This window comes from Hypomesus transpacificus, chromosome 8, assembly GCF_021917145.1.
Source record: "Hypomesus transpacificus isolate Combined female chromosome 8, fHypTra1, whole genome shotgun sequence".
Classification (NCBI taxonomy): domain Eukaryota; kingdom Metazoa; phylum Chordata; class Actinopteri; order Osmeriformes; family Osmeridae; genus Hypomesus; species Hypomesus transpacificus.
This window is the reverse complement of record NC_061067.1, coordinates 2,324,975-2,339,974: the sequence shown is the minus strand read 5'-3', so window position 1 is coordinate 2,339,974 and position 15,000 is coordinate 2,324,975. Positions and strand designations below refer to the sequence as shown.

The 15,000-nt window shown below is 49.3% G+C and overlaps 3 protein-coding genes across 5 annotated transcripts in view; 2 read left to right on the top strand and 1 right to left on the bottom strand.

The window, feature by feature from the left end:
• smpx (small muscle protein X-linked) overlaps positions 1-2,066 on the bottom strand; it is a 6,281-nt gene extending 4,215 nt beyond the window's left edge. The window contains exon 1 of the mRNA XM_047023845.1: positions 1,935-2,066. The gene's annotated coding sequence lies outside the window, so the exon portion shown is untranslated. The remainder of the gene's footprint in view (positions 1-1,934) is intronic.
• mbtps2 (membrane-bound transcription factor peptidase, site 2) lies at positions 1,548-9,555 on the top strand. 3 transcript variants are annotated; one of them, XM_047023841.1, is made up of 11 exons: positions 5,061-5,321; positions 5,659-5,807; positions 6,111-6,249; positions 6,406-6,509; positions 6,767-6,894; positions 7,147-7,265; positions 7,462-7,642; positions 7,783-7,883; positions 8,206-8,404; positions 8,547-8,622; positions 8,843-9,555. In XM_047023841.1, the coding sequence occupies exons 1-11, from the start codon at positions 5,247-5,249 to the stop codon at positions 9,063-9,065; spliced, it is 1,494 nt and encodes a 497-aa protein (XP_046879797.1). In that variant the 5' UTR covers positions 5,061-5,246; the 3' UTR covers positions 9,066-9,555. The 3 variants fall into 3 exon arrangements, with proteins under 3 accessions (XP_046879798.1, XP_046879799.1, XP_046879797.1); XM_047023842.1 differs by lacking the exons at positions 5,061-5,321; positions 5,659-5,807 and adding an exon at positions 1,548-1,642; XM_047023843.1 differs by lacking the exons at positions 5,061-5,321; positions 5,659-5,807 and adding an exon at positions 3,719-3,800.
• A 2,708-nt stretch (positions 9,556-12,263) lies between these two features.
• The window catches only part of phex (phosphate regulating endopeptidase homolog, X-linked), a 3,023-nt gene continuing 286 nt past the window's right edge, over positions 12,264-15,000 (top strand). The window contains exons 1-4 of the mRNA XM_047024163.1: positions 12,264-12,710; positions 14,350-14,409; positions 14,735-14,896; positions 14,976-14,998. Coding sequence (XP_046880119.1) covers positions 12,587-12,710; positions 14,350-14,409; positions 14,735-14,896; positions 14,976-14,998 — 369 coding nt within the window. The 5' untranslated portion in view covers positions 12,264-12,586. The remainder of the gene's footprint in view (positions 12,711-14,349; positions 14,410-14,734; positions 14,897-14,975; positions 14,999-15,000) is intronic.

Genomic DNA, 15,000 nt, shown 5'->3' with positions numbered 1-15,000 from the left:
TAAATAAAAAAGTTAGAAAAACATATCAAGGTATTGAGAGAGCTGAGGAGCTGGAAGAGGGAGAGCCAGAGACGTTTTAATGATTTTAATGTAAAACAAAATTTAAGTATTTAATGTTTAAATATAATTTGTTTCCGTTTTTTAAAGTGCCCCTCTGATTAAACACTGGGCCCCTCTTGGCACCCCCAGTAAAATGTGTCTAGAACCGCCACTGGTTTGACACCCCTCATGTAGCAGATGCTGTGTGTGTGCGTGTGTTGGGGGCATGTTGCTCTGTGGTTTTCAAGGCTTTGGATAGTATTTCAGTTGCTTAGCGACTTCTATAGAGAGCATCAGGTACAGGAACTATAACCTGAATCATTTATTACAGTGCCAGGTGGAGAGGAAGAGAGATGGAAGACCAAGAGAATGGGAGAGAGAGAGTGAAAGAGAGACAGATATGGAGACAGAAGTTGGAGTTGGAGAAAGGGAGAGAGAAAGCAGTAAAAAGGTGTCCTGTACTCTTATACCAAGGCCTTAGCCATGGAGTCAACATCGGGGGGGGGACAAATTAAATGTTTTATGATAATTTCGGACAGTGTGCGTGGTTGCCTTGATTCCTGGAGCCAGGGTTTGGCCTCTGGTTTCCGCAAGTGCAGTATGGAAAGCAGCTGACGTACATGAAAGCAAATAAAGTCATAATGGCTGACCAGCCCGGCGAGCTGATGTCTGGGCTAGTCTCTCCTCCCTCCCTCCCTAGAGAAAAAGTAGAAGCTCTGAAAGCAGTTGGAAGTGAGTCTTTTTAGATGTCTAGCTGGTGTATTGGCAGGTTGAGATTCAGACTAGAATAGTGGAGTGTGGATGTGTTAGTCTCTCTGGGTGCAACCTAGCTCCCTGGTCAGGCTTAGTTACCGTATCCAGGAGGTTGTTTGTTTGTCAATATACAGTCAGGGCTTTGCTGTTCTAGAGCCATGAGCGGAAACTCAGACACCCCAATATTTATAAACACACACACACAACACATCCACACACACAGACACACACACACACCACAAACCACAAACCACTGGGGAGATATGCAGTACCGGTATTTGTTTGCCAAAAGAGAGATCCCTGAGTGGCCAGGGCAGGACAGCTGTCCCTAACACCTCCTCTGATCCTTATCTCGCTTTCTCTCTCCCTCTCCCTCACCCTCTCTCTCTCTTTCTCCCTCCCTCACTCTCTCTATCTCGCTCTCTCTTTCTCTCTCTCTCTCTCTCTCTCTCTCTCTCTCTCTCTCTTTCTCCCTCCCTCACTCTATCTGTCTCTCTTTCTCCCTCCCTCCCTCCCTCTCTCTCTCTCTCTCTCTCTCTTTCTCCCTCCCTCCCTCACTCTCTCTATCTGTCTCTCTTTCTCCCTCCCTCCCTCTCTCTCTCTCTCTTGATCTTTCTCTTTTCATTCCCTATTTCTCTTTTTCTCTTTCTCCCACCCTCTCTTTTTCCATCTATTTTCCCCCTCCCCATTTCTCTCCCTATTTCCCTCCCTCCCTATTTCCATCCCTCCCTCCATTTCTCTCTTTATTTCCCTCTCTCACAAAACCTATCAAACAGCACACTTCACACCACCTCAACTATTCAAATGAAGACATCATATCCACGTTACAAGAGGACATAGATATCTAACAGTGAGGCCCTGTGTTTTTTGTGTGTATGTGTGTGTATATGTGTGTGTGTTTTGATGTTTTTTTGTGTCATCATTAACTGATATACAGTGTGTTCTTTGGTGTGTGTTCTTAACCTTATTTGGATTCTTTGTCCAGTATCTAAGTAATGTCATGTAAATGTAATAGTTCCTTAAGTCTCTTAAGTTGGGGTCTGTTAAATAACATGTCACTTGAATCACTAAAACACACCCACAGACAACAAACACACACACACACACAGACACACGGTTCCTCCACAACGCATATTTCTTACCTGTTGATGTAATAGTATCCTTTGATGGTTGACTTTTGTTACACTAGTTTACCGCTCACCTCTAGCTCTCTCTCTCTTTCTCTCCCTCTTCTTCTGTGTCTACCTACCTCTCTCTTCCTTTCTCTCTCTCTCTCTCTCTCTCTCTCTCTCTCTCTCTCTCTCTCTCTCTCTCTCTCTCTGTGTCTCCCAGTCACCTCTTTCCTCCCTCTCCTCACTTCTATTTTCTCTTCCTCTCTCTCTTCTCCACTGCCTCTCTCTCCCGCTTTCTCTCTCCTCCTCTTTCCCTCCCCCATCCTCTCTCTACCTCCCCCATTCTCTCTCTCTCCCTTCCCCTGTCTCTCTCTCCTCCTCTCTCCCTCCCCCATTCTCTCCCTCCCCCTGTCTCTCTCTCTCCTCCTCTCTCCCTCCCGCTGTCTCTAAGTGGTAGATAGATTCCTCTCATCTGGGATTTGTTCTCACTATAAATAGCAGAAAGATACAGAGGGGACCTGCTTTCTGTCCACACCAGCCTCTCTCTCTCATCTCTCTCTCTCATACACACACACATCAACCTTCTCTCTCTATCTCTCTCTCACACACACACACACACATACACACACACACATACACTACAACACCCCTCCCCCATCCCATCACGCCGCCCCACATACACACACTCCCCCCCCACCCCCCCTACCCACACAGACAGGCAGGAGTCACACACCTCTCAACTCTCATTCGAACCTCTTATTCAGTCAACTTCTTAGTTATCCGCTTACAGTATACACACATGATGTACAGTCTCTCAGAGAATAACAGTCAGTTAAAGACTATGTCTCCGACATAAACAGAGCATGTTAAGACAGGATCCTCACTGGTTCAGCCAGTGAAGAGTCTGTGACACAGTATAAACACACAGAGCTTTGAGGGTGTTCTCCTCTCTAGAACTACGTACAGACGTTGGCCACCCCGACTCTCATCTAGATGTCTCTCTTAAAACTGTGACTAAAATGGCACTGCCCTATTTCTACTCTGACACACACAGGCAGACATACAGGCAAATGTCCCCCCCCCCCCCCTACACACACACACGCAGTAACACACAACCTGGGGACCTGCGATCTCAAGGGGTTAAAGGTGTGTGTAGGCGTGTGTGTGGTAGGTATCTTACCTCCTGGTTGTGTGTGGCCGCTCTGCCTTGCCTGGTCTCTCTCTGGTCGTCCTCGGCTACCTGACCTGATTAGGCTCTTCCCGATTGGCCTGGAGACGAGAAGCTCCACCCACGACGGAACTCGATCTGGGATCAGGGTATGGAGGAATGAGAGTTGATACGTCCTGTGTGGACTCCGTCCCACATAGACCTGCTGGCCGTGGCGCGATGCACTACTTCTGGCCAGAGCGCTGTGACGAAGCACAGCTGCTGTGTGGTTAAAAGTAGTGCCCTCTGGAGGACTGGACGTCATTGGAGGTTTGGTATCCCTTTCTAAACAGCTTCTCATTAAGAGACACTGTCGTCGTGACACTTATGACTGCCTGCACGTGTAGATTCGCACACATTCAGATACGGCACGGTTGGAAGTCCTTTTTCAAGTGTGTGTGTGCGTGTCCAAGTTCGGCATGACTTTTCGAAAGAAAAAGGGACGGCGTGTGTCTGAGCGAGGAGGTGGGGGCGGGAGGGAGGATTTCACTCACCTTTTGAAACAGAACCAGGTTCCAACCGAAGGTGGGCTCTCTCTCTCTCCTCCTCACCTCTCCTTCCGTTCGGGCTGGATCCGTTGGCTCTCTCGCCCCCAGCGGTGTCCCTCAGAGATACTGACACCTGCTTCAGGTCTGTGTGCAGGTCACCAACTGGGCTGCCTCTCTCGTCTACTTGATACGCACAGCAAGGTATGCAAATACAGATCACACCCGAGCAGCATCCGCCCCCACACGCCGACCTGACAGGCTCTCTCTCCTCCTCTCAACCCCATACGACACATCGATGACAAGTGTCCTTTTCATGGCTGAAAGCCTTGTATTGAACGGCATATATCATGTTGCATTTCTTTATTGAGACGATGACTTTACTCGGAGGCTACTTGGTGCCTGCGTGTTTTGGTGTTCTGGTGTGTGCGAGCTTGCGTGTGGGTGATGTGTTTGGGTGCTGTGTGCATGCAGGTGAGTGTCTCTGATCTCGGATAATTGCAGTCTATCAGCGATCAGATAGTCTTTGTGTCACTGTCTGTGTGTCTGTCGCCTGTAGCAGCTTTTGCCTGCTGACTCACTGTCAAACCACGTGAATCAGGAACTGTGTTTTGAAGACTGGAGGACAATGCCATCTCTGTAGAAAGTGTGTGTGTGTGATGTGTGTTTGGCAACTCCTCTCCTTGTGGTGGTGACTCTAAGAAGCCTACCAGATATCCCCTCTCCTTGACTCAGGTAAATGCTAGGGTTGGGCTGCCAACTTTTCAAAAAACCTTGGAGTGAGATTTGGTGGGGCCAACCAAAATGTTGCTGCGTACAAAACACCCCCGACCCCACCGAGACGAGCTTTCACGGGTGTTCGTGCGTCTATGTTCCTTCACTCGTCCATGTATCTCGTCCATTACTGTTTATAACGTTGAAGAACTACTTGGTTGGTGTTGCCTTCTCAGCGTGAGACATACAATGTGTTGCGTGAGAGCATGGTTGAAATGGTTGTGTCTCGCGGCCAATGCGTGACAGTTGGGACTTGGCAGCCTTGCATCAGCATTGTGGTTGCCTTCAAAGGGCCAGTTGTAACTACGATGTAGCGATGTTTACGATGTAGGGTTAATATATATAGCGTTATGTGATACCAAACCTATTGGCTCTTAAACAGTGACGTTTCAGATATCAACATTGCTGAGTATTGGCACTACCAGGAAACAGTAAATATTGAAACGATCCGATCCGATTACAGGCAGGTGTTTTACATAGGCCTACACTAGACCTGAACTTATTTTTATGAGCTTCCTTATAGTCAGCCGTAAAGGCAGATGTAATTTCTCTCTATGTAGATGTGGTGTTTGGAAGGGACAACAGTGTTAAAAAAAAAACGACAACAAAAATGTGATATTTCGCGTTTCTGGACGACAGTTACATGCTCGATCACTTTGCCTATTTGACTACTTTGGTCTAGCCCATCCCGGAAATTGCAGACTGTCGCGCAGTGCTGACGCTGCTCACTTTGTCAACAACGTCCCTCCAGTAGCCTACAAGACGTTTGTTAAAGAACAATGATAGCTGTCGGTTTGACCTGTATCTTCATAAAGTGAACTTTCTTTCCGGGCAGTAATGGGGGACATTTTTATCCTGTGAACAACCCCAAAAGCGATGATACCCGTCCCGTTGGTGGTGTGTGTTTTGGGGGGCTGGTGTGCTGTCTACCTTACTGACACACTGCTGAAGGTAAACCACTTCACACACGAGGGCTCATTTTTAAGTGCCAGTTCATAAGGAAAACAGAAATACAATTTTTGTTAACGCCGGCTCAGGTAGAATATCGCATAATATTAAAGTGTGCTTGATGTTAGGATTCGCTACTAAATAATTGAAGCTAGGAGAATATTGTAGGACTCACGTCGAAAGCTAGTGTGCTAGAGCTAGCTATAATGTAGCTTCCTAGCAAGCTAGCATCATATGATGAACGAAGACAAGAATTAGACATACACAGGGTTAGGGTTGTAGGGCTGTGGTAAGTAAAGTCGATATGAAGATTTCGTGCGGTCTCAATTCTCCCACACAGTCCTCAGTGTCGCATCGTCATGGTTATGAAGCATGGCTGACGAGTAGAGGGCTGGCGTTGTCTCCTTTCCACCTGCGATGGCAAACCTCGCTCTTCAACCGCCTGTTTGCACGCTGTGCACGCATCAATCCCCATGTCCTGTACCTGTGGTAAGAACCTAACCCCAACAGAACTCTTAACTAAACCTCGAACTTCTACGTAGCCCCACCGTAATGTACATTTACCCCCCTCTCTCTCTACCCTCCCTCTCTCCCTACCTCTGTCTCTCTCTCTCTCTCCACCCTCCCTACCTCTGTCTCTCTCTCCTTATCCCTTTGTGTACTGAGTATGTCAGTTTACTTGTGGGCCAGTATGGTGCTGTGTTGTCCCAGTCATTGGATCAAAGGTGTCTGATTGTTAAACAGCAGTTCTGTTGTGTGGACTTTATTGTCGTTGTGTAATGTTGTGTACAGGTTCAGCAGTGGTCTGGTGTTCGGGGTGGTGGCCATGGTGGGCTCGGTGGTGTTGCTAGGCAGAACTCTGCAGCAGACACTCGCTCAGATGACCTCGGACAACCCTCAGGGAGCCAATCAGCAAACGCTACAGGTGGTGGTGAGTAAAAACGCGATGTTGGGTGTGTGTGTGCGGCGGCGTGGGGGGGTGGGGGGGGGGGGGGTGGTGGTGGGGGGGGGGGGGGGGGGGGGGGGGGGTGGTGGTGGTGGTGGTATGTTCTCTCCTTGTGGTAGTCACTGTGTGTGGTAACTGTAGGTACCAGGAGTGAACCTGCCTGTCAGCCAGCTTGCTTATTTCTTCTCTGCTCTGCTGCTCAGTGGAATCATACATGAGCTTGGCCATGCCGTGGCTGCTCTGAGGTGAGACACACACACACCACACTGACACCCTCGACACACACGCATGTACTCTCCACACACACCCTTGCACACACACGCATACCACACTCACACCCCTGACTCACAAATACCTACGCACGCCCACAGCCATGCACTTACTCGCACACACGCGCACACACACACCCTTACCGTGCACATGCACACACACTTTGAAAGGTGAACATATCAGAGTTGCAGTTTGCGGTGTGTCTACAGCGTATGTGTGTGTGTGTCTGCAGGGAGCAGGTGAGGGTGAACGGGTTTGGGATGTTTGTGTTTGTGGTGTACCCTGGAGCCTTCGTGGATCTCTTCACCACCCACCTCAACCTCATCTCTCCCGCCCAGCAGCTCCGCATCTTCTGTGCAGGTGAGGGGGCCTGTGCTGGAGCCCCAGGCTGGGCATGCAGCGCCGGGCTGACTTCAGGTCAATACCGTGTGGACCAGTCGTGCATCTGAGTGGTGTGCTGCATCTGCAGTGCTTTGTTATGTCCAGTAGAGATGTCCAATTTTTTTCTCTCTCTCTTTCCATTTCTTTTCTCTCTCTCTCTCTCTCTCTCTCTCTCTCTCTCTCTCTCTCTCTCTCTCTCTCTCTCTCTCTCTCTCTCTCTCTCTCTCGTAGGAGTATGGCATAACTTTGTTCTCTGCTTGGTGGCGTTGTTTTTCCTCTTCCTGTTGCCTCTGTTACTGTTTCCTGTCTACACCACCGGAATGGGTGCCCTGGTCACAGAGGTGGTGCAGGTTAGTGTGTCTTCATATTAAGTGTGTGTGTGTGTGTTCATTCTTGTTTAATGCTTTTGTGTGTCTCTGTTATAGACCTCGTCCTGTACGCTCTGACCTGTGGCTGTGCATTCTTTATTGTTCGAGGTATTGTGTATGTTCTCACGTCTGTGTGTGTGTGTGTGTTTCCTGCCTGCTGCTCGTGTGTGTGTGTCAGGGCTCCTCAGCAGACGGCCCCAGAGGCCTGTGCGTGGGTGACCTGGTGACGGGGCTGGAGGACTGTCCTGTCAGAGGGGTGGAGGACTGGGCCTCCTGCCTGACACACCTCTCACACACCCCCCAGACCGGCTACTGTGTCCCCAGGGCCGGCCTGCAGCCCAGCTGGGCCCACGGGCGAGGTACTCACTCACTCACTCACGCTCATAGATAAACACACACACACGGTTCACATGCTCACACACACACCCAGAAACCCTCCCAGGTCCGCACACAGACGCGCCCCCACTCAGGCAGGCGTGTGGCTCCCGTCTGTCCCCAGCCTTCAAGCGCCTGGACGGCTCCATGGAGTGCTGCAGCAACAACAGCCTGACAGACCTCTGCTTCTCCTTCAGCAACCAGCGAGACAAGGAGGTCAGAGAGGTGAGACACAAGCACGCACGCACCGTAAACACACACACACACACGCATGCACTTGAGAGAGAAACCCGATACACACACACGCACACGCGCGTACAGAGACACACAGAGAGACGCACAGTACATACATAGACACATACACATCATGTCTACAGACACACACAGACGCCCACCGAGACAGACACGCGACACACACAGACAGACGCGCAGACATGCACCCAAATATACGCCGACGCCCGCGTCAAACCCCTACGCTCAAGTACACAGTCACACTCCCCTGAGTGCCTAGTTGCCGGCTCAGTCATGCTGTTGTGGCCCCGCCCAGTACTCGTGTCTGCCGGTGCGGAAGATGGTGACAGGCACCCGGGCGTGCCACAGCGACGCCGACTGCCTCGCTCACTCCTCGGAGGCCAGCGTGTGTGTCACCCCCGCTCTGGAGAACCAGACCCGCTTCATCCGCGTCACGCACCCTCCCAACACACACATGCTGTTCGTGGGCTACCCTCCGCACCTCCAGTACGCAGGTAAGCGACCTTTCTGGAGCGTGTGTGGGTTGGGTGTGTGGGGTGTGTTCAGTGTGTGTGTGTGTCTGGAGTAAGTGTGTGTTTGGTTTGCGTGTGTACGTGTATGCTGGTTTGTTGGACCTGTGTTTTCTCTCCTCCTCAGTGAGTCTGACCAACTTTGTTCCTCGGTTCACCTTCATGCACCTGGACCTGCCCGTGGTTCTGGAAACCTTCTGCAAGTATCCTTCTGTCTGTGTGTGTGTGTGTGTGTGTTGACCTGTGTGTGTGTGTTCATCTGCGTGTGTGAATCTGTCTGGGCAAGGTGTGTGAGTGTGTGTTTGTGTCTTACTGTGTGTGTGTGAACTCTCCTTGACCCAGCCCCAGGTATGTGATTTATCTGTCTAACTGTGTGTGTGTGTTACCATGTGTATGTGTGTGTGGTCCTTGACCCAGCCCCAGGTATGTGATCTCTCTGTCCGGTGCGTTAGCTGTGGTCAACTCCGTCCCCTGCTTTGCTCTGGACGGCCAATGGATGCTGTCCGCTCTCCTGGAGGCTACCCTGGTCACCGTAGTAACGGACCGCCAGCGGAGGGAGCTGATTGGCTTCTTCCTGCTGCTGGGAGGCAGCGCCCTGCTGGCAGCCAATGTGGCGCTGGGACTGTGGATGGTCACCGCCCGGTAGCCACGGCAACAAAAGCCATGGCAACAGATGTCACGGCTGTTTTGAGATGAGAGACTACGTCTCCCAGGGTACCTTGCTCCTTGTCCATGCCAAAGAGCATTGTGGGTTTTTCCTGTGTGGAACGCCAACCTCTGGACGAAGCTGTCTCCTCATTCGGGAGGAGACTCCAATAACCCCCTGATGTGTGTGGTGGTCCGGAAGATTGTGGGAAATGTATTTTGCAGCTCTGCAAAATCTTACTGGAACTGAAGACTGAGGGAAGAGCATGGTTCTTCCAGACACACACACGTCTTTTGCCCGTGCACACACACATGCACAACACCCACATTGACTAGCACCCCGTAGGACTCACATATTCCTCTTTAGCATCTTGTCAAACCTGTTGAAGTCTCTGTCGTGTAAGGGGTATGCGTCTCGTCTTTCTTCCTTGTAATTCTCTGCTGCTGTTCACTACTCTCTGTCCATCATGTTGAATAAATTGGTTCCGGTGTGTAGTCTCCTCCCTGTGTTTGTTAATAAGCTGATAAGAACAGTCACAGTTACTAGGTATGTGTCCAGGACATGGATGAAGAGATTCTTTCTTTACAGTCCTAGCATCCTCTCATCCTATAACACAGAGGATTACACCCAAACAGTATTGACGATGTATTGAGAGATGGTGGCGCCACCTGATGGCTAGCGGCCGGCCTGCGGCCCCGTCTGGTCCTGAGGAGCAGTGTGAGGCTGGTGATCTGACGTCACCTGGTACTGTGACCCAGTCTGAGGTCCACACAACAGGCTCGCACACACCAACACGCGCATCGTGGGATTGTGACAACCCCTGTGAAGAGCTGCTATTTTTAGAGTTTTCAGGGAGTACAATTGTGCTTCCTCCCTCGTGCTTGTGTGTGTGAGAGAGAGAGATGTACACTATAATTTAGGAGGGTGTTTTCAGCAGACACGTCGGAGCTGGGTCTACCTCAGTTCCATCACGGAGGGCTGTCATGTGACCACAGATTAGCAAAGACACTCGTCAGCAGCTCCTGTGTTTCTCATCATTATTGTGCGCGTGTGCGTGTATTTATAGTGTGTGTGTATGCTCTTGTGTGTGTGTGTACATGGGGGTTTCACATTTGAATATTTTTTATTTGACACTTTCTAATATGCTTTCTGACAACAACTACTGTTCCTCAATGTGTTCTGGGAATGCCGTCGTTCCGATCAGGCTGACCTTGTGTGTGATACCAACCACTCCGAGAGAGGCCTAGAAGAGCGAGCGAATGCTATGGTATTTGTAGTGGGAGGGTAAGCATTGACGCCCGGGTCTTTAACGAGGGAACTGAACTATTCGTGCGTGTGAAGATCTTGCCACACACTGTAATGATGTGCGCGGGATGTAGCATGTACAGACGAAGTGTGTTTGTCTTTGTGCGGTTGGCAGTGCATAGGAAGGCTGAGTGTGTATTTCCGTGCTTATCTCCTGGTAATGATAGCCTGCCGAAAACGTCCTGTAAACACGCGGAGGAGGAGAGGAGGGATGGAGGGATGGAGGAGGAGGAGGTGTGAGACGGCCCTCGTCCACAGATGATGTATTCTCGGAGTGAGTGGGTACTTCATCAGTACACCTCCTGAATCAGGGCCGTCTTTCTTATTGTATATCTCAAAGGAATGGGAACTGGGCATGGCCGACACGAAACACCTTTTTATTTTTTACAGGGTTTCAGATTCATTTGAAAAGAATTGTGATGGACCCAACAGAGCAGCACGAGGAATCGGAGGTAGAATCCTTTTATTCCCTGTTTTATCCCTTTATTGTTTTTCAAAACAGGCACATGCCTGAGCGCACAACCAAACTGAATGAACCCCCCTCTGAGACATGGAGAATTTACAAAAGGGTCAAACCAATACAGACACGTGGGGGAAGAAAAATGTCAAAAGCTTAAGTTATAGCAAGCATTTCTCGAACTCAACAAATACTGTAACATAACTGTTCTTAGGGACCTAGTACCATTCCCATCCCCTCATCCGGTGGGGATCAAACATAATTAACAGGAAGTACCATTTGGGAAAGGTTACAGAAGTGTAAGGGTCATCAATGTCCAGGCTGCTGTGCGGCATATGGTGCGGCCGTCACAAGAAAACAGGAGGCGGATCTTTTGTTCTGTTATGTTTCTAAATGATTTACTGTGTGTGCAGCGAAGTGTTCACCTCTCACCAAACCAACAGACGTCTCACAAAACAAACAAAGTACTCAAATAAACTATCGGCTAAATAAAACAGGTACAATGCACAACAAGACATTGTCTTCAAACCATCACTTTCGAAGACTGCAGGAGTAGGGTGCAGGGCATCTATTTTCTGAACAATAGAATCTGAATGTTATATGAGGACTTCAGGCTTCACAGGAAGCACAGTCTATATAAGGAAGACATGGCCGCCACCCAAACCGTAATGAGCACGTGCAGAATGGCCCCTGGCCACAGCTGGGAGATCACAACCTATCACAGAGTGTTGGTGCGACAGTCTTTACCTCCCCTTATCTCTCTTGCTTTGGTGCTTGCTGGCTTTGTTGCTCTCTTTCTTCTTTGCTTCTTCTTCTCTCTCTCTCTCTCTCTCTCTGTCTGTCTGTCTGTCTGTCTCTGAATCACACTCCTCTGCCCCCCCCCCCCCTCTACACTCTCTTTGTGATTTACTTCCTGTTTTCTGTTGTGGTTGTGATTTCTATTGTTGAGGTCCACGTGTGTGTCTGTGCCTGTGTTCCACTAATTCGGTTCTGCTCTGTCAGATCTGATAAAGGCCAAGAACAGGACACACTGGGGTTCTGGACATGAGATTAGACACACGCACACACACGCTCGCACACGCTCGCACACACACTCAGGCTCACACAGCAAGATATCCCCATAATAAGGTCTGTTAACGATGTGTTTTGGTCTGACACTACACAGAGCTGTGTCCAGACAGAAAACGCACACGCAAACAAGCACACACACACACACACACACACACACAGATACACAACAGTGTCTGGTTGAAATCACCGTTTACAATTTAATAGATGACACTCGCACAGACAGGACTGTTTGCTAATAAGTATAGAAGTCTGTCCTTGCTGAAAGGGGACAGAGGGAGGGATGAGGGAGGGAGGGAGGGAGCAGGGACAGGTTGAGAGTAGGAGAGAGGGAGGAGCAGCTTGAAAAGGGGGATCGTTAGAAAAGTTGGCGGGGCCACAGTTGGCTGAAGAGAAAGAGTAATGATCAAGAGACAGAGTTAACTGCTGGCTCAAGTACAGAGAGAGTAAGAGAGAGAGTAAGAGAGAGAGTAAGAGAGAGAGAGAGGGAGAGGGAGAGGGAAAAGGAAAGACAAGCAGTTCTTCTGAGAGTGCTTCAGTGAGGAGCTGAGGAGACTCAGGCAGGATTAGAAGGAGGGGTGTAGGCAGAGGTCGTGTGCACAGGTGTTCCACTTACATTAGATCTGTCTGTGTGTGTGATATATCACATTAGTGCCATCAGTAAAGTGTGTGTGTGTGTGTGTCGATCGTCATGGAGCTCGAGCGTCTTGGAGGTGGGGGGGTCAAGCCTGAGGGGGCAAACGGCCGTCTTCTGAAACCAGCTCTGGCTGTGTGTGTGTGTCTCTGCGCCGCTCTGCTCCTCGCTGTCATCCTGGGTGAGTACACACACACACACACACATGCACTTCCAAACATTTACAGATTAACCTTTGGACTCTCATGTCTGTATAAAGTTGTGATCGATGGACACGGTATTTAGGGTGTCAGGTCATAACCCGTATGAAAAGAGCATCTGGGCCACAGGCATGATCACACTGGGTTTTACACTGATTTTCTATCCTACCATGTGTGTGTGTGTGTGTTCTATTTTGGTCTCAGATAGTGTTACAGACATTAGTTCATACTCATAAACAGGGTCCCCAAATCTACATTAGGTTGGGGAGTGTTTCCTTGTCTTCCTTGAGGGTTTAGGTTGGTTTAGGTGCAGTTCCATGAGTGTATGTGAAGCCCATTGCTTGTAAAAAGAGCTATGCAAATACATTTAGTTTTGACTTGATTTGGAGTCAGTTCGAGGAGAGTGTGCATTCTGAATCTGTGTAGTGTGGATGTGTGTGTGTTTACAGGCCTGTATGTGTGCGTTGGGACTGGGGGTGGCATGTCTGTTCCACTATTCCATGAGGAACGGCCTGGGACTGTATTGTTTTCGAGGGAAGCTAACATTTTTGTGGTATTATTGAAGTGTAATTAAGTTTTTCTGTATATTTGCTGACAGACAGACACATGCGCACACATACATATACACACACACACACACACACACACACACACACACACACACACACACACACACACACACAAGCACACACATGCTTCCAGTACTCTCTCTAACCATGAGGAACCAACTGAAGAATTTCAAGTGGTTTCTCTGATTGCCTTTGTATTTTTACCAAGCTGTGTGTGTTTGTGTTTTTACGAGACTGTAAGTGATCGACAGTGTGTGTGTGTAAGAGAGAGAGTGAAAGAGAGAGCTTATATTGGTAGCCTGTTCGGTATGTGTGATAGGTCAGCATTCTCAATGACACTGGAACTTCAGACAGCTGATAGTGTGTATGTGTGTGTGCATGTTGGTGTGTGTGTGTGTATATGAGTGAGAGAGAGAGAGAGACATTAAGCTTGGGTCAGGGACTATGAGGGGTTGTTCTCAGTCAGACGTCACAGCAGGACAGGGTCAGTGGTGTTTGTAGGAGTGGGAATAAACACACACACACACACATGCGGACACACAGACACACTCAGACACACACCTGTCGAAGCTTCCACTCCTCATTCACAGTGACCTCCAAGACCTCTGCAAGCAGAATCAACCCTTTATTCTGAATTTAAGATGGTAGAACTGGTTCTTTGGAGACCGAGGATGATGTGACAAAAAGTAGAATCATTCTGGCTGAGTGGATCCCTGGAGATTTGGTTTCTGCTCTGTTGAACTAAGCCACTAAAACTAGAGGCTACCTGTGTGTCAGCACATTCTCTGAATCTTCCCAGCTCAAATTAGGATGCAAAGGTACCATATTTAATGTGACCTACCTTCACCCTAACCTTTACCCTTAATCTAACAACCCAACCCTCCCCCTAACATTCACCCCATCACTGTGACACCCTAACAGCCTAATACCCTTAGTCTGACACTTTAACACCATAACACAATAACACAGAAACCTTGGAGATCACATGATGAGTTTCATGTGTTGCTTTATCTGTCAGTGAACCTTGATAGTGCCTCCTCCTCTTCCTTAGTTTCCCAGAGAAGCGTTGCAGACAAGGAGCTGTGTCTGACCCCACAATGCATCGAAGCAGGTGACACACACACACACACACACACGGACACATGCACTGGGCCGAGAATCACACGCTATTCCACTGTCCCACGATATATGTAAATAATCTAGGAATGCTGATCCATGCTCAGTCCCTTCCATATATGTCTGTCTGTCTCTCACACTGTCTACCCACCTACCTACCTGTCTGTTTGTCTGTCTGTCTCTCTCTAACACTGTCTACCCACCCACCCACCCACCTATCTACCTACCTAGCTACCTACCTACCTACCTACCTACCTGTCTTTCTGTCTGTCTGTTTACTTGCCTCTTTGTCTGTCTACCTGCCTACCCCCCCTCCCCAGCGGGTTCCATCCTCAGTAAGATGGACCGGTCCGTGTCCCCCTGTGAGGACTTCTATGGTTTCTCCTGTGGGGGCTGGCTCAAGGACAACCCCATCCCCGAAGACTCCTCCTCCTATGGCATCTACCCTTGGCTCCGTCAGCACGTCGACATCAGGCTCAAAGGTGTGTACGTGTTTTGTAAAGATCTCCCCCTCCACCCACACACACACACACAGTCTGAGTGTAGCTGTGTTTGTTCCAGAGTTACTGGAGGCACCGTCAGAGGC

Coding starts and splice junctions, on each gene's coding strand:
- mbtps2 (XM_047023841.1), top strand. CDS start 5,247: ATGATACCCGTCCCGTTGGTGGTGTGTGTTTTGGGGGGCTGGTGTGCT. Junction 6,510..6,766: donor CATGCCGTGGCTGCTCTGAG/GTGAGACACACA, acceptor GTGTGTCTGCAG/GGAGCAGGTGAGGGTGAACG. Junction 8,623..8,842: donor GTTCTGGAAACCTTCTGCAA/GTATCCTTCTGT, acceptor ACCCAGCCCCAG/GTATGTGATCTCTCTGTCCG.